Raw genomic sequence first — 27,195 nt, forward strand, 5'->3', positions numbered from 1 at the left:
GGTGTGTGCCTTACCAAATCATGTCCAATCCATTGAATTAACCACAGGTGGACTCCAATCAAGTTGTAGAATCATCTCAAGGATGATCAATGGAAACAGGATGCACCTGAGCTCAATTTTGAGTCTCATAGCAAAGACTCTGAATACTTATGTGAATAAGGTATTTCTGTTTTTATTTGTTTTATTTTCTTGCTAACATTTCTAAAACCCTGTGTTCGCTTTGTCATTGTGGGATATTGTGTGTAGATTGATGAGGAAAATGTTTTATTTAATCCATTTTAGAATAAGGCTGTAATGTAAAATTTTTGGGAAACATGAAGGGGTCTGAATACTTTCCGAATGCACTGTACCATCATACTCAGGAAGTTTGGGACATTTTCTGTCATAAGGGGCCTACTTTGATGATTCTACTGAGCTGCTGAGAAACAGGGACAGCAGGTCACAGTGGTCTGGTCACCATCTTATCTGATTCTACTGAAGTGATTATCCCTAAGTACTCCACTGCAACTCATTTCAAATAATCTTGGAATAAGAACTGCAAGCAAAGACGTATGAAGTACATGCCAACCAATGTTCTGTATAAATCACTCTTATCGTGGCACCGCCCTTCCTTTGCCCTGGGTGCAATTTGTTATAGCTACATGTGGTAATTTCTGTGGATTTCCCTTAAAAGATGTACCCTGCTGATCTGTTGTGCCAACTGAAACAACAACATACAGTAGAGATACCAAAATTAGCCACTGAGATTAGCAAGAGATGAGCTTCACTTCAGCATATCTGGTCTTTGCATGTATTTTGTAATCCCTTTATACAGCTGAAGTTGGAAGTTTACATACACTTAGGTTGGAGTCATTACAACTCATTTTTCAAACAATCCACAAATTTCTTGTTAACAAACTATAGATTTGGAAAGTCGGTTAGGACATCTACTTTGTGTATGACCCAAGTAATTTTTCCAACAATTGTTGACAGAGAGATTATTTCACTTATAATTCACTGTATCACAATTCCAGTGTGTCAAAAGTTTACACACACTAAGTTGACTGTGCCTTTAAACAGCTTGGAAAATTCCAGAAAATTATGTCATGGCTTTAGAAGCTTCTGATAGGCTAATTGACATCATTTGAGTCAATTGGAGGTGTACCCGTTGATGTATTTCAAGGCCTACCTTCAAACTCAGTGCCTCTTTGCTTACCATCATGGGAAAATCTAAAGAAATCAGCAAAGACCTCAGAAAACAATGTAGACCTCCACCAGTCTGGTTCATCCTTGGGAGCAATTTCCAAATGCCTGAAGGTACCACGTTCACCTGTACAAACAATAGTACGCAAGTATAAACACCATGGGACCACTCAGCCGTCATACCGCTCAGGAAGGAGACGCATTCTGTCTCGTAAAGATGAACGTACTTTAGTGTGAAAAGTACAAATCAATCCCAGAACAACAGCAAAGGACCTTGTGAAGATGCTGGAGGAAACAGGTACAAAAGTATCTATATCCACAGTAAAACGAGTCCTATATCAACATGACCTGAAAGGCCGCTCAGCAAGGAAGAAACCACTGCTCCAAAACCGCCATAAAAAAGCCAGACTACAGTTTGCAACTGCACATTTGGAAAAATATCATACTTTTTGGAGAAATGTCCTCTGGTCTGATGAAACAAAAATAGAACTGTTTGGCCATAATGACCATTGTTGTGTTTGGAGGAAAAAGGGGGATGCTTGCAAGCCGAAGAACACCATCCCAACCGTGAAGCACGGGGGTGGCAGCATCATGTTGTGGGGGTGCTTTGCTGCAGGAGGGACTGGTGCACTTCACAAAATAGATGGCATCATGAGTCAGGAAAAGTATGTGGATATATTGAAGCAACATCACAAGACATCAGTCAGGAAGTTAAAGCTATGGGTCATCCAAATGGACAATGACCCCAAGCATACTTCCAAAGTTGTGGCAAAATGGCTTAAGGACAACAAAGTCAAGGTATTGGAGTGGCCATCACAAAGCCCTGACCTCAGTCCCATAGGAAATGTGTGGGCAGAACTGAAAAAGCACGTGGGAGCAAGGAGGCCTACAAACCTGACTCAGTTACACCAGCTCTGTCAGGACGAATGGGCCAAAATTCCCCAACTTATTGTGGGAAGCTTGTGGAAGGCTACCCGAAATGTTTGACCCAAGTTAAACAATTTAAAGGCAATGCTACTAAATACTAATTGAGTTTATGTAAACTTCTGACCCACTGGGGATGTGATGAAATAAATAAAAGCTGAAATAAATAATTCTCTCTACTATTATTCTGACATTTCACATTCTTCAAATAAAGTGGTGATCCTAACTGACCTAAGACAGGGAATTTTTACTAGGAATAAATATCAGGAATTGTGAAAAACTGAGTTTAAATGTATTTGGCTAAGGTGTATGTGAACTTCCGACTTCAACTGTATAAAATATAGTAAATCCTCTTGAAATAATACATGTTTTTACCTCATATCTGTCTTCAATTTAACTGAATTGCTTTATCTTTTCAATGTTATCTCTGAAAGAGGATCACATGTACACGTTCAAGACCTGTGGCCTAGTTTTACAGTATAATGTAATTTGTTTGTTTACTGTCAATTTATTTTGGGTTAGAAATAAAACCTCCACTATGGTGGGCAAATATTAAACAGAAATTATCCTAATCTCTGGAACTAAATGCTATATAACACTAAAACACAATATGAGATTGGACATGCTCATATACAGTGTGATGCTAATTAGTCTGATCAAAGTAAATCTGAGATGTGAGCCAATCTGCAAATGGAAATCACAGCAATGCCAAACACTGTAGTTAGCTGTTGCTATGCAATGTCACACATCCAGCTCACATAGACTTACAGACAAACACCTACACGGACGCACAGTACCCATACCAGAGAAACACACACCCACACCTACATTCAGACAAAAGCCGACAGCCCAGCCCTAAAATGATGTGAACTACTCAATTTCTACAAGGTATCACACTATGATTAGTTTCTCCAACACGTGTAATAGAAATCTATATTGTATGAACATAAAATAATATTGATTAGACAAAGAAATGACATCTTTGCTACCGTTAAGGTAGCAACATGTAAAGACAATGAACAAACACTGCATTTCTATAACCACTGATTGTAACAATGAGAGGGAGAGAGACAGTGCTATGTAAATAAAGAGATATTGCAAATAATTTGTCAAATCCAACTCTTACCATTTCATCTGTTTGGCTCCCATGCTGGTTTGTTGCACTCTTAACCTCCCATTCAGCCTCTGCCCTGCATGTGGGTGATGCTGCCCTAGTCAGTCAGAAACATAGCCCCAAAACAGACCCAGCAGCAGGGGTGGGAGCAGCACTGCCAACACTAAACCAGCGGACTGAGCCTCCACGTCGCACACACTACTGTGTTCAATCTGCAATAACAGCTAACAGTGTGTTCAAACCTTCTCCAGCATATTCCTTACATACAGCTAGAAATCCTAACCAACAGCCCTGGACTCTTCTCTAAATCACTCCCTGGAAGAACCCAATGGAAATCCTGGCTCAATCCCCCCAGCCCGTGGCAGAAGGGAGAGGATTGGTGTTCAGGCTCACCAGCGGCTGCCTAGTTTTTCAGAACACACTCCCCCTGTGGCTGAGCTCACCAGCTCCCATTCACAAACACAATGTTTGTGTTCCTTCTAGAGGAGAATTGCTGCAGCTCTCCTCCTCCATATATTTTCTCCCTTGCTTTCTCTCTCCCTCAGCCTATATCTCCCTCCCTCCCTCCTCACAGTCTTTCTCGTGTTCAGCCGCACAGGCTTTTTTCTCTGTCCCTTGTTCTTTCAGTGAGCAGCACGGCTGTCAGACATAGCTCTGTCTGAGTGTTTACCCTCCCCCTCCCACTCTCTCTTTCTTACCTCCCCCTCCCACACTCTTCCCCTCTCACTAGAGGAGGAGGGGGCATGTATGTTCTGCTAGCTGAAATGGGGCATATCTCCTTTACATTGGTCTGCTAAGCTACAGTATATTCTAGGCTAACACTGTGTGGTATGTGGTTTCCAACTGAGCCATTTTTGTCTGACACAAAATCACAGGTTTGTATGGAGCCACGTCAAACAAGTTGAAGCATGTGTGAGTAATGATATATTATCTCAGTCAATAACTTGAACAACCAGATCGAGGACACTGGGCCATATAATGCTTAAGCATTGATAATAATAGTATTTTAAAGCTATAATGATAGCATGTCACATCAACTCTATGATTTGAATAAATAAGCATATGTTTTCTATTAGATCAAATACTTACAACCTGAGTTTAAAGACATTTCTTTTATGTCTGGATTTTTGGATTGGAGATAGATAGGGCACTTGCACAGCACAGTATTATCAGCCTGACCAAAACTGTGGGAAACTAGGATCATATTGGTTTGAATAAGGGAGGCAATGAAGACAAAAGGCTTTGTGTGACATGGAATGCTAATGATACGTATTTACTCTTTTGGGCCCTAGCAGCAGCAGCAGGCAGAGTACAGCGGAAAGGGATTGAGTTGTTCTTGTAACAAAAACTAAGTATCATATTTTCTACATGCCTTGTAAACAACAGGTGTAGACTAACAGTGAAATGCTTACTTATGCGTCCTTTTCCAACAATGCAGAGTTAAGATAAAGATAAAAAATTAAATACAAAATGTAAATATTGACAAGAGGAATAAATACACAGTCAATAATGAAAAATAACATGGTTATATACAGGGAGTACCAGTACCAAATACATATATATTTTATCCCTACATATATACTGTATATACTATATACTGTCTATTGTCTATCCTGTTACTAGGGAACAGGATAGACAATAGACAGTAGCAGAAGCATATGTGGTGAGTGTGAAAGTGTGTGAGTGTGTGTGTGTTTGTGGCAACAGTAGGCATAAGGTGTGCATAGTATGTGTGTCTGGGCATATGCAGTGGTGTGTGTGTGTGTGTGTGTGTGTGTGTGTGTGTGTGTGTGTGTGTGTGTGTGTGTGTGTGTGTGTGTGTGTGTGTGTGTGTGTGTGTGTGTGTGTGTGTGTGTGTGTGTGTGTGTGTGTGTGTGTGTGTGTGTGTGTGTGTGTGTGTGTGTGTGTGTGTTGGGATGTCAGTGTAAGTATGTGTGAGTGTGTGGGTAGAGTCCAGTATGTGTGCATAGAGTCAGTGCAAGAAAGTTAGTGCAGAAAAGGGGCAATGCAGGTAGTCCGGGTAGCCATTTGATTAGCTATTTAGCAGTCTTGTTAAGCAGTCTTATGGCTTGGGGGTAGAAGCTGTTCAGGGTCCTGTTGGTTCCAGGCTTGGTGCACTGGTACTGCTTGCCATACGATAGCAGAGAGAACAGTCTATGGCTGAGGTGGCTGGAACTTTTGACACTTTTTGGGGTTATCGTCTGACACCGCCTGGTATAGAGGTCCTGAATCGCAGGGAGCTCGGCCCGAGTGATGTACTGGGCCGTATAAATCACAGTCTGTAGTGCCTGCGGTCGAGTACCTTGCAGTTGCCATACCAAGCGGTGATGCAGCCAGTCAAGATGCTCTCAATGGTGCAGCTATAGAACTTTTTGAGGATCTGAGGGCCCATGCTAAATCTTTTTAGCCTTCTGAGGGAGAAGAGGCGCATCCCTTGACAAAACTGGCTGTTGTTGTTATATAACCCATACCTTGCTACCACCCTAAGCATCAGTTAACAATAAACAGTTTCTCAAACACAGCTCATTGCTATCTGTTTTATATTGTGTACATAACAGTATGAAAAGTGTATCAGACTGCTATATACAACAGTAGTACAACAGTTCACAATGCAAAAGACTGAGGACATTCTCTCAATGCTGCTTAGCGCCTACACTGAAAAGTTACTGATGTGTTGTTGTGTGTCAAACCATCTGTGCTCATTAGGAAGTATGTTATTGTTAGAAATACAGTCCATCATAATAGGCTACATAACCTACTACAGGTAATCATTGCATCTTATTCTGGTGATATCAGCCCTAAAGACCTAGGTCTGATTAATAGAGTGGATTGTGGCTAGTGAGATACCATGTAGCTTGGCCTTTTAGAGCCATTTCACTAGAATTACCAAGTAAGAACAACTGGCTCACAGAGTGAATTTGTGCAGTTTTTCAATCACCACATCCAACCACCTCTTGGGGCACTCAACCAATTTTTCACTTGGAAACCAATGATTGACAGACACATGGCCAATCAGCGTCCAAATTGCCCTATGACGTAACAAGCCCCACATATGCGGGATTATGCAGCAGGATATTACGCATGTGGTTCATCCGCTACACGCCACAGACAGGGAAGTCAGCTGTTTGTGTGGTTATAATCGTAAACGTTAAAGATCGAACGGTAATTCTGGTTAATACATATCAAATCAAGTTTAGAATTAGCGATATAAGATTCATATCTTGAGTTTATTTCTTATCTAGCAAAGCTCTTGTTGATACAAGTACCCGTTAGTTAACGCTAGCCAGTTGTAGCTAGGTTGTTGTGATAGTAGGAAGTACGCAAAATACACACTTACAGTTGTAGACAGCTGGTTAGCAACACGTTTAGCTAGCTAGCTGACTTGTCACGGACTTTTTTTTGTGCAACCCAATACAATTGAATGCAGCGCTGGTGTATACAAATACACCCGCCTTGCTAAAAGCACCTGGCTAGCTAGCTAGCATCCACAACTTCTCCAATGCACCTGTCCTGACCTGTTTGCAGTGTGATCCCAGCATGTTGCTGCCAATGTAATTCACAGTGTTGTGTGTACAGTACTTTATACTTTTTCTCTACTTGAAGGTGTCATCATGTCCAGGGTGCCGATGGGCAAGGTGTTGCTGCGAAATGTTATTCGTCACACAGATGCCCACAACAAGGTGTGAGTGGGGGAGTTAACTAATCTGTGTGTGTGGCTTTGCACTCACCTGTGTACTCTCCTGATGATAGATGTTGTCTGTTTCAGATCCAAGAGGAGTCAGAAATGTGGAAGTTGAGGTGGATGGAGAAGGGTCCGTCCACCAGCCACAAACCGATGCCACCATCTTCAAATCCATCCAGGTCCGCTAACTGTTCCAGCATTGAAGTAGTGTAGCCTTAGGTAGACTGATACATCAGCCGGTGATGGCAAGCTAACACTATGTACCGTCTGAGACTTATTTGGAGAATGTAAAAACATGTAAACACGTGCACGAGCTCGGCTAATATGCATGCATATGCTTCAGGTGATAGAAGTCTGAACGCACTTAAGTTACTATCGCTTTAACAAGTTGGTTTAATAATACTTACCTGTGGATATAGGTTATTGTCTCCGATTTTAGCTGAGGACCAACCACCCAGACAACCGGTAGAATAAGTTCAAATGTAATTTTATTCAGCATTCTGGCTTGCAGAGTCCCAGAGAGGAGCCTTTCCAAAAATGACATTGTCTCAGACAGTACATAGCGTTAGTGTTAGCCTGATACATCAGCAGGTGATGGCTAGCTATTTTAGGCTGCATCCTGATTCACCACCCTTTTCCCAAAGTGTGCACTTGTACACTTTCAGTCCTGGATTTCAAAGCATTGTATTTGTGTAAATATTGGTTGGAGGCAGTTTCTACCATTGTTAGATCCATGACGGGAAGTGTGCAAGTGTACATTTTGAGAGTAGGGTGGAGAATCAGGATGCAGCCTTATAATAGTTTATAAGTGTGTTATATGGAACAGGTTGATAGACATCAGAATTAGAGTTCACTATTACTCAGGAGTCACATGCACTGTGATCGTGTGGAGGATGGGTCTGTAGATAGACTGGGAGACCGGCTGCGGAGAAGAGAACACAGCTCTGGCCAGGACGAGAGGGAGGCACGCTACTGGACCAAGGAACTCTATGACTTCGAAGCCAATGATCCAGACAGGTGCATACCTTTTCTATCTACAACTCTGTAGTAATATAGCCTCGCGAGTTTGAGTTGACAAACAATGACATGCTATGAAAGGTGGATCTCATTGGTATTGTGCATGTTTCCTCTACAGATGGGGACACAGCGGTTTTAAGGAGCTATACCCAGAGGAGTTTAAAAGTGACTGGTATGACATGAACTGCATTAACATGAAATACCATGTCTCATAATTAGTAGTAGCTGTAGTAAAGATCTCACTATTTGCTTCGATACAAGAAATGTTGCATTGTTATAATGCCTGATTTGTCTTTTCAGGGAAAGAGACCGTGGTGATGATCAGAATGGGCATTGCAGAAAGAAAAATACTAAGTCCAGACTTAAAACAGCCAAATCAAAACATCTGAAGAAGTCGTCCAAGAAGAAGAAGAAGAAGAAGAAGAAAGAGGAAAAGAGGACAGGTGAGTCAGATGGTGAGTCCAGCAGCGACAGTGTCAAACAGAAGAGGAAAAGCAGCAAGAGCAAACATAAGAGGAAAAAGAGTGAGAGAGAGGAGGAGAGCAGCTCAGAGGAGAGAGGGAGAAGGAGGAAACGACAGATGGACTCCCACAGAGACTCAGGACCAGAGTCACACAAGAAGAGGAAAAACTGGAAAGCAGGAGAGGACAAATCAGAGGACAGTTCTGAGGATTGAACCTTTTCCATTGGCAGCCAGTAACCTGTAACTTCATAGTGCTCCCTTTCAGTTGCCTGTCTCAAAGCTTTCACAGTTACACCCCACTTCCACTTGAGTCCAATGTTTCCCACTAGATTTCTTGTGAACACGGCCATCACCATAGCTAGATATGTTTGTGATTTATCCAATGACAAAAGAACTGAGGAATTGGCTAAAGTACAAATACAACTTTTGAACAGACCTACTGGCAGGGGAAAGCATATTGTTCTTCGCTTTACACCTTTCCTCTGCAATACTCTTGTGTTTTACTTCTTTCTGTGTACTGCTGAGCACAAACCTGTGTTCTCCTCCCCTTGGGCATTCTTCACAGTAATACCTCACCTGTTACTGGTTCTGCTCCAGCTGCAGTGCTCAGGTAGTGAGCTGACACTGCACAAATATGGACTCAGAAAAGCCACCTCATGACAAACTGACTGTAGAGCCATGTCTCATAGTTAGTGTCCAGGCTTTACTTTAGCTGTTATATTATGGAAATTTGTAATTTTATGCAGATTTCCCAACCAATTATGACAATCTCTTCTGCTTTTTTTATTCAGTATTTATTTTTGAAAACTTTTGTAATTTATGGTGGTCAAGATTTCATGGAATGCCAGGACAACATTGAAAATAAAATGCATATTTGTTTGTAAAAATGTACTCTGGTTATCACACCACACATTTAGACATATCACATACATCCCATGTATTGTTTTGAATACAGGATATCTACATGACTATCATTCACTATTCTCAGTAGGTCTATAGCCATTCTATTCCATGAACATGAGCATGTATTTTACTCTTCATGCATCCAATTCTACATTAAATATTGCTTCCATATGGGCCTTTGGTTGAATCCTTCATGTGTACCATTTACAATAGAACATTGTGTTAATGGTGTACGGTTTCCCTCTAGTGTTCAGTTTCTACAGTACTCACTGTAGATGCAATGTGCAAGAAAATGGAATAGATTAACACTGAATGAGAATTTCTACATTTCTATATTAACTCCTTTAATAAGAGACCTGCTGAAAAAGGTGCTATTGTCTAAACCATGTTTGAGTTTCATTCAACGTAGAGAGCAGGCCACCGCTAGAAAGTATCTTTTCAATTTCATTCCTTTCTAGTCATCACTCTGTACAAGGTTCATTTATTATTTAGTGAAAGGGCTAGAAGGCCTACAGTATCTACTATCCTAATGTTATCTATGGTCTGTTGTCTTCACCTGGTGGCTCAATCAGTGTAGTACACCCTGAGGATTTAATTACTCATGGCTTCTTTTGACAATAACATCAGAATAAAGAATTTATTTGCGACAAAACAATACTTTTTCCGACCTGATGTTTGTATACTTTGACAACAGCTTCCTTTGAGACCATTGAAGTCTCCCACATATGTTTGTCTCAACAGGCACAAGATATATCTTAATATATATTTAATATATGATGAGATATGCCTTAATGCATATAGGCCTTCCCACTGATCCATGTGCAAGCAGCTTTCATGACATTGATGAAAGGATCCAGGATGACCATAAGAAAAGGACACAGTGCACAACCGGTACAGTTAACCCACACAAAAAATTTAATACCCTCTCATGAGGGATAAGTGGTCCAAACCTTGTCATACTAAATAGGGAGAAGTGTGATGACACAGGTTTTTAATGTAAGAACTTGTGGCCAACACTCAAATGCTCAGTAGAAAGTTGTGACATATGACTTACTTACATAGTACACATACACCAATGTTTTTAATATACTTCTATATGCATTTTTAGTTAACTTTTTATCTAGACCAGCCAGATACAATACCGATTAATATCATACAGTCACATCAGGAACAATATCTAGTAATATCATTGAGTCCAACCAGCATTGAGGAGTCCACAGGTTTTTCAGGTCCATCCTCTCTATGCTAACATTTGAAATTGGCATGTGTATAGTTCTATAATCTTTTTATTACTGTATAGACTGGTGTGATACTTGTCCTCGTATCGTCGTGTCTTCGTGTGCAAAAGTCTTTGAAAGAACCCAAAGGATGATCAACATACAGGATACCTGGTTGTTCATTTTACACTGTGATGTTTCTTTTTTTAACATTAAATGGAAAACTGTCACATTTGCCCCACCCCCTGTCATGTAAAAAATCTAAGCAACACTCCCCATGAAACAGGGGGAAACCATGATAGAAAGTAAGGTTTATGACTACAGTGAGCAGCATCCTCCATTTGTACATATTTTAGAATAAGGCACTGCTGCATAAAATAATGAAATGACCAATAACTCTCTGGGAGTATGAGGGGAGGCAGGATGAAAGGAGACTATGTTCTTCTCCAGCAACTCTCTCCGAGAGTCTGTGTGTGTATGCATGTAACTTTATTTGTTAGATGTGTAAATGTGTATGTGTCAAACTGTTGGTGTGTGTCTGTGAGTATGTGTGTGACAGCAAGCCAGAGAGGCCAGGTTGCATCTCTTACACTGTGCTCTCCAGCATCCATTCAGTGCTGCTAAAAGTGACTCTCCGGTTGGCGAGCGGCGAGGACTCCACGTTGAGCTGGTTGGTGGACTTGTGCCGCCTCGTCCGCGCTCTGCGGGGGTAACTGTGGCTCTGAAATATGGAGTAGTCTCCCCCATCAAAGCTGAACCTGTGCCTAGTTCGTGCCAGCTCATTATTAAACCCCATGTTGGCCAGGGCGCTCTTCTTGTCCTTGAGCCTGGGGGCCTCCTTGGTGCCGGCGTTGGGGCCTAGGAGACACAAGGACATGGTGGAGCCCGTCAGGCTGCTGTCTGTCTGTGTGTCCTCCGATGGGGGGCCAGATCCAGAGCACTGGACGTCCAGGCTGGTCCTCTTCATCTTGTCCGTGGGCAGGGGGGGCAGCTCCACTTCCAGGATGGCCATAGTGGTTGGAGGGGTGTCCCACTCCCTCTTGTCACTGTCCACCTTCAGCACCAGGGCCATGCACTCCTTGGCTGCGACCGGTAGGGCTTCTCTCTGGTGGCTGTCCTCAGCAGGTTGCTTGGAGGTGGAGCGCTGGAGTCTGTGCTGGCTGCCGTTGGTCTGGGAGTGCATGCTGGAGCTGACCTTGGCCTTGCTGTCCTCGGGGCTGCTGTGCGCCTTGTAGCGGATCATGAGGATGATGATAAACACCAGCACTGAGGCCACAATGATGCCGCCAATGATAATTATCATGGTGCCGCCCAGAAACTGGCTGTGGATGAAGCGACACTGGCTGACCTCGCTGGCCGTGTGGAACTGGACACAGCCCACCACGCGCGTGGCCGTCAGAGAGGTGATGCCGTCGTCGTACACCGCCAGGACACACAGGTCATACTCCCGGCCCGCCGCCAGGTCGTTGATCAGGAAGGTCTTACTGGTGGACGGGATCATTCTGCAGAAAAAAGGAAGGAATAAACAGGAGTGGTGAAGGTTAGCTTTGCCAGGGGAATTTGGACTGCCCCCCTCAATTACCACCAATATACTACAGTATGGAACAAAACCATGTCAGACACAGTGTCACACTGCATTCTCATTAACGGCATGCACATGAGAAGTGTTAACCTGACACAGAGGTGTTTGATAAACACAGAAAAGAGACAGTCATGTCAACTTAGTTCAGCTCCAGGGAGAATTTAAATATCACTCTCATATTAGGGGCTCAAGTAAAGACAACAGTGCTGACACTTGACTTCTAGACATGGTGACAGCGAGAAATGACTCCCCCAACATTTTATGTATACTATGGTGGTAAAGGTTAAAAAGCAAGGTGGCAAACAAGGTAGTGTGGAGCATTCACACATACATGTATATATATATACACTGCTCAAAAAAATAAAGGGAACACTAAAATAACACATCCTAGATCTGAATGAATGAAATATTCTTATTAAATACTTTTTTCTTTACATAGTTGAATGTGCTGACAACAAAATCACACAAATATTATCAATGGAAATCAAATTTATCAACCCATGGAGGTCTGGATTTGGAGTCACACTCAAAATTAAAGTGGAAAACCACACTACAGGCTGATCCAACTTTGATGTAATGTCCTTAAAACAAGTCAAAATGAGGCTCAGTAGTGTGTGTGGCCTCCACGTGCCTGTATGACCTCCCTACAACGCCTGGGCATACTCCTGATGAGGTGGCGGATGGTCTCCTGAGGCATCTCCTCCCAGACCTGGACTAAAGCATCCGCCAACTCCTGGACAGTCTGTGGTGCAACGTGGCGTTGGTGGATGGAGCGAGACATGATGTCCCAGATGTGCTCAATTGGATTCAGGTCTGGGGAACGGGCGGGCCAGTCCATAGCATCAATGCCTTCCTCTTGCAGGAACTGCTGACACACTCCAGCCACATGAGGTCTAGCATTGTCTTGCATTAGGAGGAACCCAGGGCCAACCGCACCAGCATATGGTCTCACAAGGGGTCTGAGGATCTCATCTCGGTACCTAATGGCAGTCAGGCTACCTCTGGCGAGCACATGGAGGGCTGTGCGGCCCCCCAAAGAAATGCCACCCCACACCATGACTGACCCACCGTCAAACCGGTCATGCTGGAGGATGTTGCAGGCAGCAGAACGTTCTCCACGGCATCTCCAGACTCTGTCACGTCTGTCACGTGCTCAGTGTGAACCTGCTTTCATCTGTGAAGAGCACAGGGCGCCAGTGGCGAATTTGCCAATCTTGGTGTTTTCTGGCAAATGCCAAACGTCCTGCACGGTGTTGGGCTGTAAGCAGAACCCCCACCTGTGGACGTCGGGCCCTCATACCACCCTCATGGAGTCTGTTTCTGACCGTTTGAGCAGACACATGCACATTTGTGGCCTGCTGGAGGTCATTTTGCAGGGCTCTGGCAGTGCTCCTCCTGCTCCTCTTTGCACAAAGGCGGAGGTAGCGGTCCTGCTGCTGGGTTGTTGCCCTCCTACGGCCTCCTCCACCTCTCCTGATGCACTGGCATGGAGTTACATTGTGTTGTTTAAGTGTTCTCTTCATTTTTTTGAGCAGTGTATATACAGTGGGGCAAAAAAGTATTTAGTCAGCCACCAATTGTGCAAGTTCTCCCACTTAAAAAGATGAGAGAGGCCTGTAATTTTCATCATAGGTACACTTCAACTATGACAGACAAAATGAGAAGAAAAAAAATCCAGAAAATCACATTGTAGGATTTTTAATGAATTTATTTGCAAATTATGGTGGAAAATAAGTATTTGGTCAATAACAAAAGTTTCTCAATACTTTGTTATATACCCTTTGTTGGCAATGACAGAGGTCAAACGTTTTCTGTAAGTCTTTACAAGGTTTTCACACACTGTTGCTGGTATTTTGGCCCATTCCTCCATGCAGATCTCCTCTAGAGCAGTGATGTTTTGGGGCTGTTGCTGGGCAACACGGACTTTCAACTCCCTCCAAAGATTTTCTATGGGGTTGAGATCTGGAGACTGGCTAGGCCACTCCAGGACCTTGAAATGCTTCTTACGAAGCCACTCCTTCGTTGCCCGAGCGGTGTATTTGGGATCATTGTCATGCTGAAAGACCCAGCCACGTTTCATCTTCAATGCCCTTGCTGATGGAAGGAGGTTTTCACTCAAAATCTCACGATACATGGCCCCATTCATTCTTTCCTTTACACGGATCAGTCGTCCTGGTCCCTTTGCAAAAAAACAGCCCCAAAGCATGATGTTTCCACCCCCATGCTTCACAGTAGGTATGGTGTTCTTTGGATGCAACTCAGCATTCTTTGTCCTCCAAACACGACGAGTTGAGTTTTTACCAAAAAGTTCTATTTTGGTTTCATCTGACCATATGACATTCTCCCAATCTTCTTCTGGATCATCCAAATGCTCTCTGGCAAACTTCAGACGGGCCTGGACGTGTACTGGCTTAAGCAGGGGGACACGTCTGGCACTGCAGGATTTGAGTCCCTGGCGGCGTAGTGTGTTACTGATGGTAGGCTTTGTTACTTTGGTCCCAGCTCTCTGCAGGTCATTCACTAGGCCCCCCCGTGTGGTTCTGGGATTTTTGCTCACCGTTCTTGTGATCATTTTGACCCCACGGGGTGAGATCTTGCGTGGAGCCCCAGATCGAGGGAGATTATCAGTGGTCTTGTATGTCTTCCATTTCCTAATAATTGCTCCCACAGTTGATTTCTTCAAACCAAGCTGCTTACCTATTGCAGATTCAGTCTTCCCAGCCTGGTGCAGGTCTACAATTTTGTTTCTGGTGTCCTTTGACAGCTCTTTGGTCTTGGCCATAGTGGAGTTTGGAGTGTGACTGTTTGAGGTTGTGGACAGGTGTCTTTTATACTGATAACAAGTTCAAACAGGTGCCATTAATACAGGTAACGAGTGGAGGACAGAGGAGCCTCTTAAAGAAGAAGTTACAGGTCTGTGAGAGCCAGAAATCTTGCTTGTTTGTAGGTGACCAAATACTTATTTTCCACCATAATTTGCAAATAAATTCATAAAAAATCCTACAATGTGATTTTCTGGAATTTTTTTTCTCTTTTTGTCTGTCATAGTTGAAGTGTACCTATGATGAAAATTACAGGCCTCTCTCATCTTTTTAAGTGGGAGAACTTACACAATTGGTGGCTGACTAAATACTTTTTTGCCCCACTGTATGCACGCATACACACACACACACACACACACACACACACACACACACACACACACACACACACACACACACACACACACACACACACACACACACACACACACACACACACACACACACACACACACACACACACACACACACACACACACACACACACACACACACACACACACACACACACACACACACACACACACACACATATATACACACATGCACGTCACAACATCTGCAGGGAAGGACAATGCAGGCTTCTGACCAAATGCCCATGGTGCGAAGACAAGTTAGATGTGTGAAATAAACACATCGTCTTTGAACATGAAGGAGAAAAACATTGTCTTTAGGCTGACATCTGTGTTAATATAATTAGAAGCATGATAACACTTGATGGTTCTCACATGTAGGTAATAATATCTCACCTAAAGACAAAGACTCAGGTCGCTGTATAATCACAAGGGAGAACATTATACAGGAGAATAGCTAATTTAATCAGAAGTGATATAAACAGAAAAGTCAACCAACATCAACAGGTCTAAACTTGACCTTATGATGCCTTGAGAAAACTTTACAGGATACTGTCTTAACTCCTGCCCTGCTAGTGCAGTGGTGCACATTGGGTCAAATTCTTTGTATGTTTCTTTATTAAGAACAAATTCTTGTTTACAATGACGGCCTACACCGGCCAAACCCTAACAACGCTGTTGTGATACAGGCCATAATCAAACCAGTGACGCCTAGTAGTGACGCCTAGTAGTGACACCTCTAGCACTGAGATGCAGTGCCTTAGACCGCTGTGCCACATGGGAGTCCAAATAGACACACATCAAATAGGCCTACGTATTCTCAATTCAATAAGGGTATTTGAATGAGTAATGCAAAATGGCAGTGTTAGCACATACCTAGCTCATTTAAGATGGACTGAAATGAATGATTTAATTCCGTGTATCAACTCTATAACCCTGGTATTAAAGTGCCGACTTTGCATTAGTCAGTTCTACAATATTCCTCATTATTAATTTATGCTGAAGATAAGGACATGGAACCTACACTAATTGAAACATAGAACTCAAGAACTGTATATAACTATTATATTAATAAATTCTACAGCAATTCACAATTCGGATTGGCCAATAGGTAAAATAACTTTCTGCAATTCACAATTGGCTATAGGCTGTACACAAAAACTTTGGTTTAAAATTCCCATTATGGTATTAATACAATATTTATTTGTCAAATTATCAGCTATACATGTAGCTTTACTATAATAATCTCTGTATTGACAATATAAAGTTTGTTTGACCCATTGTGCTTTTACTCATCAATGTGATGCAACCAAACCTTTCATTACTGGGATCCCGAGTGGCACAGTGGTCTAAGACACTGCAGTACCTGGTTCGAATCCAAGCTGCATCACATCCGGCTGTGATTGGGAGTCCCATTTGGCGGCGCACAATTGGCCCAGCGTCGTCCGGGGTAGGTCGTCATTGTAAATAAGAATTTGTTCTTAACTGACTTACCTAGTTAAATAAAGAGTAAATAAATACTATATGGCTGACTGCTAAATAGCAGCTCATCACCTTGTATGTGTTCAGTGAGTCATTCATCAATGTGGAATAAATGACATGTTGTAATATCTATCATATTAAACAGGGTTCCCCTAATGTTCCACTGATAGTTCTTCAAAATGGTAGAAGTCTGCAGCAGATAGCAATCATGCTCATGTCTGACTCATGGGTTTCCTAGGCACAATTATGTCCTATTGGGATTATGGTAAGGGATGGGGTTATTGTTGGTTTGGTGTTAAGGACTGGGAAGTGAAAGTGCCTGCTGAAGCTAGATAATATTGAGACAAAAGGGTATATTTACTCTCTAAAGGCCAAGTTATAAGTGTTAATCGTATAATCTTTGTTTTCCCATAGGCCTAGAGCTAACAACTGCAAATGTAAAGTCATACTAAGCATTTTTTTCTATTAAAACCAACATATAGTCTGTTTATACACACTTTTATCCCAAAACCATAATAAAATTGTGCACTTACTTACATTTAGTGACATCATTAATTATACAGCACCTATGCAGCTCTGGGAGTTATGGATCTATTATAATGGACTGTCATGTCACTCAGCAGATGGGCATTCCAGATGGCTCAGACCTTTGCCCCCCGCCCCAACGCAGCCCCATCCCCACCCCCTTTTTTGTTGTCGAGTTTAATGTCCTTGTCTATAACCGTTCTGTACTTTGTCATATATTTGTATGTTTTATGTAGACCTCAGGAAGAGTATATGCTGAATATGCAGTAGCTAATGGGGATCCTAATAAACCAAACTAAACCCCCTTTCCACCAGCTCCAGTGCTCCAGCCCCAGCGCTCCCATTCCTCTAGCCCAGCGCTCCCATTCCACCAGCCCCAGCGCTCCCATTCCTCCAGCCCCAGTGCTCCCATTCCTCCAGCCCCAGTGCTCCCATTCCTCCAGCCCCAGTGCTCCCATTCCTCCAGCCCCAGCGCTCCCATTCCTCCAGCCCCAGCGCTCCCATTCCTCCAGCCCCAGCGCTCCCATTCCTCCAGCCCCAGCGCTCCCATTCCACCAGCCCCAGCGCTCCCATTCCTCCAGCCCCAGCGCTCCCATTCCTCCAGCCCCAGCGCTCCCATTCCTCCAGCCCCAGCGCTCCCATTCCTCCAGCCCCAGCGCTCCCATTCCTCCAGCCCCAGCGCTCCCATTCCTCCAGCCCCAGCGCCCCCATTCCTCCAGCCCCAGCGCTCCCATTCCTCCAGCCCCAGCGCTCCCATTCCTCCAGCCCCAGCGCTCCCATTCCTCCAGCCCCAGCGCCCCCATTCCTCCAGCCCCAGCGCTCCCATTCCTCCAGCCCCAGCGCTCCCATTCCTCCAGCCCCAGCGCTCCCATTCCTCCAGCCCCAGCGCTCCCATTCCTCCAGCCCCAGCGCTCCCATTCCTCCAGCCCCAGCGCTCCCATTCCTCCAGCCCCAGCGCTCCCATTCCTCCAGCCCCAGCGCTCCCATTCCTCCAGCCCCAGCGCTCCCATTCCTCCAGCCCCAGCGCTCCCATTCCTCTAGCCCAGCGCTCCCATTCCTCTAGCCCAGCGCTCCCATTCCTCTAGCCCAGCGCTCCCATTCCTCCAGCCCCAGCGCTCCCATTCCTCCAGCCCCAGCGCCCCCATTCCTCCAGCCCCAGCGCTCCCATTCCTCCAGCCCCAGCGCTCCCATTCCTCTAGCGCCAGCGCTCCCATTCCTCCAGCCCCAGTGCTCCCATTCCTCCAGCCCCAGTGCTCCCATTTCTCCAGCCCCAGCCCCCACATGGCTTACCTGTAAACCAGTGTGTCATCTGCAGTGCTGTTGTACTGGATCTGGTACATCCTGATGCCTGGGATGTGGCGCTCGGAGGGCCAGCGAATCACAGCCGAGGAGGAGGTCAGCTCGGCCACCACCACCCTCTTGTCCTGGTGCTTGTCATGGCCCTTGGTGTCGTTGCCTGACTTGGAGGAGGTGGTGATGTCAGAGAGGCCCCGATCGGCCTCGCGCATGTGGTGCAATGTGTTGTTGACGAGCAATGGCAGAGGGATCATGTTGATCTCCACGGCAGCTGTGGCGATGCCGGCAGCATTGGAGGCCACACAGTTGAAGGCACCACTGTCCTTTAAGGTGGTGATGAGGATGTCCAAGGTACCGTTGTCATACAGGATGGTGCGGGAGTTGTTGTGCACTAGCTTGCCGTCGGGGAAGCGCCAGTGGATGGCTGGGTCTGGGTCTCCCATGGCTTTGCACTTGAGGGTGACCCCCTGACCCTCCATGACGTAGGGCTTGGTGGATATGTGTTTGGTGATGAGCGGGGGGTCGCAGATGAACTCCTCCTCCTGGATGGACCAGAAGTACTTGTCCATGAGATGCTCCGGGGAGGCGCAGGTCTCCAGGTCGTCCTCCCGGGTCAGTCTGCGGAGCCACAGCAGCTCACAGTTACAGTGGAGAGGGTTTCCCCCGAAGCTCACCGCCAGGGAGGATGGGTTGGAGCCCTTGGTGTCTGACAGCACCTGGGCGTGCTGAAACAGGCTGTCTGGAGGTAGCTTCTGCAGCCGGTTGGAGGTCATATCCAGACGAACCAGCTTGGTGAGGAGCGTGAAAGTCCCAGCTCCAATGTGATCAATCAGGTTGTGATCAAGGGTGAGGGTGTTGATGTGGCTCATCCTGCCTATCTCCTCCCAGGGCAGGGTCCTCAGGTTGTTGTTGGACAGATCCAAGTCCTCGATGGTTGACACAAACTCATCAAAGGAGGTAGGGGCCACATGGTGGATCTGGTTGTTCCCCAGTATGAGGTGGCGGAGGTTGACCAGGCCTTTGAAGTGGTCGCTTTTGATGACACTGAGGCGGTTGCCGTCCATGTGGAGGGCTCGTAGAGAGCGCAGGCCCAGGAAGGCGTTGGGCGTGATCTGGCTGATGGTGTTACGGGACAGGGTGAGGTGGACCAGGCTGGTCATGTTGAAAAAGTCTTTCCTGCGGATAATGGTGATGAAGTTGTCTGTGAGACGCAGCTCTACGGTCTTGCGGTCGATGGTTGGAGGTACAAACAGCAGACCGGTCTTAGCGCAGAGCAGAGTCAGAGTGGGGGAGAGGTGCTGGCAGATGCAGCGGCCAGGGCAGTTATAGCCCTTCACCAGCACCGCACACAGCAGCACACACAGCAGCACACACACAACCAGACGCTCCATGGTCTGTCTGTCTATCAGCTTCAGATCCTGGAACAGATAAAGATAGAGAAAGAAAGGGCAGAGATACATTAAAATAAGTATATTTGACGGGTTTAAAAATCAATTTATAATGAGCATACACAAATGAAGTCATCAACCAAGATGATTGAAACTGCCAGTAGGGTACCGGTCACCAGAGAGACATGTCAGAGGTTGTTGATAGCATGGTGAGATGATAGATGACTGAACTGTACTGCCCCAGCTTTGGCATTATCCCTTAAAAAAACAGAGAATAGTCCAGCAAAACAAACACAAAGTGGCTAATATGCCATGCCAGCAGACTCTCGATCCCATCCAAATTTGAATAATTGCGGTGTTGTTTTTACATGGAGCTAATATGTCATATACTTCCCTGTCATACCGTATGCTTTGTGTGTTTGTCTAGCTCTGAACTTCACAACAGTGTAGGGAATTAAGGGGAGAAGGGGTACTTGTCAGCACTGCTTAAGGATTTATATGACCTTTTCATGCTCCCTTCACTCTTCATGCTTCAGAACTGTACTGCAGAATTAGACATGAGTCTGTCAAGTAAATCATAGCAACAAAACATGAAGGTGAGATGAAGAGACCTTGGTTCTAAATCCATCAGATGGAGGTATTATTAGATGGTTCTTAGGTTTTGAGGCTGATGTTCAGATTCTCTGATCCCCATTTAGTGCTATTGATCCAGCTCTGAGAGCATAAGTCTGCAGTGACAGGTGCAGAAAGAGATCCTTGGGTGTAATAACCACCAAATCACAATGAAAGCCCATTCTTTCATGACTGCTGCCATATCCCCATGCAGTACTTTTCCCTCTTTTCGGTATCAATCTTTGTTGCTGATGCATTTAACACTCAATGTTTATCACAGACGGAGCCCATATATAGGGATATGATGATAACTGACTGTTCTCCACGGATAACCAATCATTCCTGGCTATGTATTTTTTGAAAATACCAACCGTCTACTTGTCTAGACTGGCAGTCTTTTGATTTGTCTTTAGCTTGCCTTTCATCTTTTCCTTTGGATCAGATGTTCTTAATCTTTTCATTTCTTTATCGTATATTACACATCAAGGATTCATATCATATGAAATGAATCTTTTGATTGTTTTACTAAGAAAACATATATTCTACTTTTTATTCTAAGAAACTCCAGATATAGAGAGCAGAACATGAACAATAACTAATAAGTTTAAGACTACGACAGCCTATTTTATTCATATGTGTATATTTCCTATATGTACAGTTGCATTAAGGTTAAATCAGTTCATCAGGATGTCACAGGGGGCTTTATTGCTGGTAGCACACTGTGCCTGGCTTGTGTAAATTATTTATATCAATCTGACCCTTTTTTAGAAGCTGGGGAGGTGAAATTAATAAAGTAGGTTAGAGAAAAAATTATCTTATTTCATACAACAAAAGTATTATACAATGAATGTGTTCTCGGTTGGTCTGAATATATATATGTTTCATCAGCGCAAAACATCCATTGTCTCATATACTTTTAGGTAGAATATTGTTCTCCAATAATTGTGTAAGCATTCAAATGGAAACTAGGCCACAGAGCTTATGGTTTCTCTGAGGACCATCTGTGTTCTAGCGTTTCCTGCCATCACTGTCGCGGATACTCTATTGATCTCTCAGCATCTCCGGTGAAGAAAGAAAACTTTGTTGCCAAGGCAACTCTGGTGTAGAATGTAGGTCTTTCAATTGCATTAAGATGTTAAGCTGCCAGAAAAATAAGGTTTCCATCCTAATGGAGATAGGGAAGATAAGGACATTTACAAGGGAAGATAAGGTCATTTACAAGATGTTTTATCAGCCACCCACTTCAAAACCACACTAAGTGTGTCTATAGGTGAGGAGGACCCGACGAGCACATAGAACTATGCATTGGAATTCATGTGCAAACTGAAATTAATGAAAGAGTAATATACTGGTGGCAAGTCTGTCTTTGTATTTAATTGAGGATATTTATTGTACCGGGGAAGAACTCTCAAATGATTCTGGCTCAAAATCTTATTACTGCATTATACACCAGCCACCCTTTTGGAGGGACTGCAGATGAAGATGTGAGGAGCTCATGACATACTGTCTTTGCTCTGAGCGGCAAAAGACAGCGTTAATAAGATTACCTAGTTACCTAGTTGACACTAGTCAAAAATCTACATAATGAGTTTAAAAGCATGATTGTGCATTTTAATCCATTCAATTATTCCAATATATGCATATTCATTATCAATTAAAAGTCTAATTATGACATGAATTAATTATTCAGAACATTTCTTCGTTAAATAACCCCCATAACTAGTGTCTAATATCTAATTAACAAATTGGTCCCTATCAAGAAGAGATTATTATTTGAAATGTAGTATCAAAACATCTGACTAATCCACACAGAATATCAAGAATGTCAATTCCCCATTGTCTTTGGTATCCTACTAAAATGATCAATGCAAGCATGCAATAGTGTATTCAACAGTATATTATATTAAACATTCTCTGCTATCAACACATATCAATTAAAATCAAATGAATATGAATTTGAATGGGACATTGTAAATAGTCAATTATAACTGACCACAAAAGCAATGTCCTATCCATAGTTCAAAAAAGGCCACCTCATTGTATACACACGCAGAACGTGGTCAAGTAATGCTTATTTTTTCCTATGTGACTGTCTGGCGAGAGTAAATTCCAATTAGACAATGTAGGCAGTGAACTTTTAGCTGCCCCACAGTGACTCTCGTCAGGAAACCAGCATAATTATTGACATGCTGAGTTAATTGGAGTCAGTTCCATCTCTGCCACTAAGCCAAGCTCTGTGTGGCGCTACACAACCCTGGGGAGTTCTGGTCCCATCGAGAGAATACCTTGGTAAATAAAGGACATTTGCATTTTATAATTATAGCCACATGCAAATGGCAAAAAGGATACAGAGTGATGTGCCCTGTATTTTCAATTTCAAACCTCACCCAAAAACATACTCAGGGAAAGTAATTGAAAAGTACTAACTAGAGAGTCACGGCCTTTAATCGTGGCAAATTCCTGAGAAGGAAGACTTTGCCATCCTTCTAAATTGTAGGAAGGATTAAATGTTATTTGAACAACAAGTAATTGTCAGAGGTTTATTCTACACCTACATTGACGTTTTGCTAGTCTTTTTCCTGAGATCCAAGGGAATCGAAATGGTTTTGCTCCACAGTGAATTTGAACAGGGTATGAATTTGAAGAGTAAATGTCTGCAAGCCTTGATTGAGCCTTCAGACAAATGATGTGCTTGATTTATATTGAATAATTTGTTTTCTATTGTCAAGAAACCTATACAACAAATAATGCCACTTGGCTGCCAACACTGAATACAGCAGTCGAGGCCCCTCAGAGGAGGAAGGGGAGGACCATCCTCCTCAGTGAATTTCATATAAAGACAAATTGTAAAACATTGAAAAGGTTATGCTTTTTAGATAAAACTATACTAAATATATTAATGTCACCAAATAATTCACTGTTTTGCAATGAAGGTCTACAGTAGCCTCAACAGCACTCTGTAGGGTAGCACCATGGTGTAGCCGGAGGACAGCTAGCTTCCATCCTCATCTTGGTACATTAACTTCAATACAAAACCTAGGAGGCTCTTGGTTCTCACCCCCTTCCATAAACTTACACAGTAATTATGACAACTTCCGGAGGACATCCTCCAACCTAGCAGAGCTCTTGCAGCATGAACTCACAAGTTGTCCACCCAATCAAAGTACCAGAGAATGAATCTAATACTGAAAGCATAAGCTACAGCTAGCTAGCGCTGCAGTGCATAAAATAGGGTGGGTAGTTGACTCAAAGAGAGAGAAAGACAATAGTTGAACAGTTTTTTAACAAATTCATTTCTTTGCAAATGAAGGAGAAGCAAGAGAGAGTCATTCTTTTCAGTTTTACTTTCTTAGCTAGCAAATGCAGCTGGCTAGTTTAGTTACTCAAACACCCGTCTCAAACAGAGGGATGCTATGTTAGCTAGCTGGCTATGACTATCCAACACAACACTGGAACTATTCCAAGTCAAGGTAAGGTTTTGGTTTTATATATTTTTTGCCACCGGGACCTGCCGGTGTAACTGCTTACTGACTGTACACCGTAACGTTACTGGATGATTGTAGCGGGTTTACTAAAGTACTAGTTCTATTAGCTATGTTGACTAGGACATTACTTTAGCTAATATGGGGAAAACTGTCTAGGCTGTGTGTAGTGGTTATGATCTGGTTTGGCTTGTATTTCTTTGTTTGTTTTTTCGCCTGGTCACATACAGCTGATGTGTTGGTCATTGAAGTCCACAACGAAGGGAAAAGGTGAGAGGAGGAGAGTGCATAGAGGCGAGAAGGAATACAACGTGGCTGCTATGAATGTCAACTGTGCTTATGTGTGAATAGGGTGTATTCATTCCGCCAATTCTGTTGAAAAACGTTTCTTAAACGGAAGTAAATGTAACGGGATAAAAATACCTGAATTGTCCAATAGAAACTCTCGTTTGCAACTGTTGGACTAATAATTACACCCTAGATAAGATAGATGCAGGCAATAGTGTGCAAGGCGGTATTGAATGTGTCAGAATTTGTCACTGTCTGTCCATGTGTCACTGTCTGTCATCTCAAATTTTTCTCTCGACCTGTGTGCACCTACGTTCTAAACTTTCATTCACAGGCTAGGTTGCAGCAACCTCATGATGGTTATAGGGAAAATTTGAGTATCATGTAGTAGCCTAAACCTATCGATGTGACATTGAACTGGGTGAAAATGAATGACAGTCATACGACATGCTGTAATAGAAATAAGGCCATGCTCATGAAACAAAAAAAATAGTCCTCCCTCATCATAAACGGCACTGCCCGCCACTGGAATACAGTAAGTGCACCGTATAGAATCCCTGCTCTGAAGTAATACCAAACAAATTGTACCCTGATACAGACATGTTTACAACCACTAAAAAACATCATCCACAAAGCCCGGATTAGGTCCATGAAATTCTTCATTAGGATGGCTTGGAAAACAGAAAAGACAAACTATGCAAAAAGGAATTACTGGATGTGTTGTTGAATTAAGCATAAATTGTAACCACCGAGCCAGAAAGCCTCCCCAGTCAGCTCCCTTAATTAGGATAATAATCAGGACAATGCAAAGTCCTCTTATTTAAGCTGTCCACTTGCCTATTTTCGGTATGCTGTGAGAAGTTGTGCATAGCTCTGTGCTGAGAATAAGAAATAACATTCAACAGTAAACACTATGCTGAGAACACTGGGAGAGCAATTAAGATCTACCTTAACTTCATTGTTTATGTTTTCTGTTAAATTACTGCATAGGGGCAGTATATTGAGATATATAACATTGCAGGTGAATCATGAATGAAAATGAGTCATCGGCAAAAGCAAGTAAATTACTGTATGTTATTGTATAACCTGTTACCAGATCAATTACTGCAAAACGTGTCCTCTAGGCTGGTTGTTGTTATCCCTTATCCTATAATACAGCTTTAGGACAATGAGCAGTTGTACAAAAACTCCCACTTTCTTTATTCAATGACAGTATTGTGTTCTCTACTGCTTTTGTCTGCCTGGTATATACTAACAGAATTAGGATAACAGGGGACAGTATGAATATAAACTAACTCTAATCTATGCATTCAAATTGCTAACATTTTTCAAGCTGAATAGAACAAGGACAGGAGCTGTCATGATTGTTGAAGAAATCTACCAAAAATAATACTATTTTCCTTACTATCCTTAATTTTCACAGGAGTAGGAGTTTGAAAGTTTTGAAAGTGGATGATTATTTGATTGTCTAGACAGTTCTCTCTGTAAGTTCACAAAGTCATCAGGCGATGATTGATATAACACAGAACATTTCCTTGATGCTGCTTAATTATCCCATTGAGATTGATCGACAATGGATGCATTTCTATTGTGAAAGAAAAATAAAGTGATAGGCACTTGGAAAAGAAACATTCAAATGAGATGGAATAGTGCAAACATGATAAAGGGCAAAAAGCTATGCAATTTCCTTTTTTTTTTAAAAAGGGACTGTAGAAAAAAATACTACTTAAAGTAGCCTACTCAGTTTGTTGAAGATAGAGGCTTGAGTGACTCATGATTCAAAGTAGTAGTCTGCTCCAGCTGGAGACAAAGAAGGATATAGTAGAGGTTGGGGTATGGAGGTGGATAAGCCCAGAAGCCAGTGGAGCAGTCTAGCTCTGTGCTGAGTAGGATTTAGTCAATGTTCCCTGTGTCCACTGGTTGTTGTTGCATTAATGAATCCTTCCAGCGGTGAACCACCAGGAAACAGTCGGTCACTGACTACATGAACCATTTTTCTTTAGCTACCGTGGAATTGAGCTGCTTCCAGTCTTAAAGCCATGCCTTAGGGAGGTAAACACAACTTAAATTGCTTAGACATTTGACCTTTCTAGCCCACTTTTAAAAGCGCTATTATTTGAATGTAACAAATTCACAAATTGAACTGACAAAATAAAACCGCCAGAGGACTATGAGCTAGTGAGGTTAGAGGGTGGTGTGATGGATTGGAGAGTGGAGGGTAAATGTAGTGGACATGAGTTTGATGCAGTGAACATATGATCTTAGGTAAACATATACATTATATTACAGTGCATTCGGAAAGTATTCAGACCCCTTGACTTTTTAAACATTTTGTTACGTTACAGCCTTATTGTAAAATTGATAATAGTATTTTCCCCTCATCAATCTACACACAATACCCCATAATGACAAAGCAAAAACAGGTTTTTAAAAATGTTACAAATAAAAAATGGAAATATCACATTTGCGTAAGTATTCAGATCCTTTACTCGGTACAATGGCGTTGCCGTTTTACGGGCTCCTAACCAATTGTGCTATTTTGCGTGTTTTTCGCATTACAGTATTTGTAACTTATTTTGTAGTAATGTTTCTGTCACCGTCTCTTATGACCGAAAAGAGATTCTGGATATCAGAACAGCAATTACTCACCTCATACTGGACAAAGATTTTTTCTTAACAAGTAGGACTCAAAGGATTTACTTCAGACACCGGACAAGGCCCAAATCCCCATCATTTGCAGGAAGAAGAGAAGGAGATATAGGGGACCTAGGTCGGGGTGCCTTGTAAGGAACCGACGGCGAGTGGGTAATCCGCCTCTACCATCCATCCTATTAGCCAACGTGCAATCATTGGATAATAAACT

The 27,195-nt window shown here is 43.1% G+C and overlaps 3 protein-coding genes across 20 annotated transcripts in view; 1 reads left to right on the plus strand and 2 right to left on the minus strand.

Annotated features, from left to right (window-relative positions):
• LOC139548750 (dixin-A-like) overlaps positions 1-3,826 on the minus strand; it is a 28,803-nt gene extending 24,977 nt beyond the window's left edge. For 4 of the 15 annotated variants that reach the window (XM_071358546.1, XM_071358551.1, XM_071358548.1 and 1 more), the window contains exon 1: positions 3,233-3,814. In XM_071358546.1, the coding sequence (XP_071214647.1) occupies positions 3,233-3,255 (23 nt within the window). In that variant the 5' untranslated portion in view covers positions 3,256-3,814. Of the gene's footprint in view, positions 1-3,232 lie in introns of all 15 variants that reach the window. The other 11 variants (XM_071358550.1, XM_071358547.1, XM_071358540.1 and 8 more) reach the window with 8 other exon arrangements.
• Positions 3,827-6,282: 2,456 nt separating this feature from the next.
• nkapd1 (NKAP domain containing 1) lies at positions 6,283-9,459 on the plus strand. The gene is made up of 6 exons (XM_071358557.1): positions 6,283-6,382; positions 6,824-6,900; positions 6,987-7,081; positions 7,767-7,919; positions 8,038-8,091; positions 8,220-9,459. Exons 2-6 carry the CDS (start codon positions 6,832-6,834, stop codon positions 8,593-8,595), a joined length of 747 nt encoding a protein of 248 aa, XP_071214658.1. The 5' UTR covers positions 6,283-6,382; positions 6,824-6,831; the 3' UTR covers positions 8,596-9,459.
• Positions 9,460-10,177: 718 nt separating this feature from the next.
• LOC139548753 (leucine-rich repeat and fibronectin type III domain-containing protein 1-like) overlaps positions 10,178-27,195 on the minus strand; it is a 135,743-nt gene continuing 118,725 nt past the window's right edge. For all 4 annotated transcript variants that reach the window (XM_071358555.1, XM_071358554.1, XM_071358553.1 and 1 more), the window contains 2 exons: positions 18,557-19,980; positions 10,178-12,004 (listed from right to left, as the gene is read on the minus strand). In XM_071358555.1, the coding sequence (XP_071214656.1) occupies positions 11,089-12,004; positions 18,557-19,953 (2,313 nt within the window). In that variant the 5' untranslated portion in view covers positions 19,954-19,980 and the 3' untranslated portion in view covers positions 10,178-11,088. The remainder of the gene's footprint in view (positions 12,005-18,556; positions 19,981-27,195) is intronic.

The sequence above is a fragment of the Salvelinus alpinus genome, chromosome 22 (assembly GCF_045679555.1).
Source record: "Salvelinus alpinus chromosome 22, SLU_Salpinus.1, whole genome shotgun sequence".
Taxonomy (NCBI): Eukaryota; Metazoa; Chordata; class Actinopteri; order Salmoniformes; family Salmonidae; genus Salvelinus; species Salvelinus alpinus.

Coding starts and splice junctions, on each gene's coding strand:
- nkapd1 (XM_071358557.1), top strand. CDS start 6,832: ATGTCCAGGGTGCCGATGGGCAAGGTGTTGCTGCGAAATGTTATTCGT. Junction 6,901..6,986: donor ACACAGATGCCCACAACAAG/GTGTGAGTGGGG, acceptor TGTCTGTTTCAG/ATCCAAGAGGAGTCAGAAAT. Junction 8,092..8,219: donor GAGGAGTTTAAAAGTGACTG/GTATGACATGAA, acceptor TTGTCTTTTCAG/GGAAAGAGACCGTGGTGATG.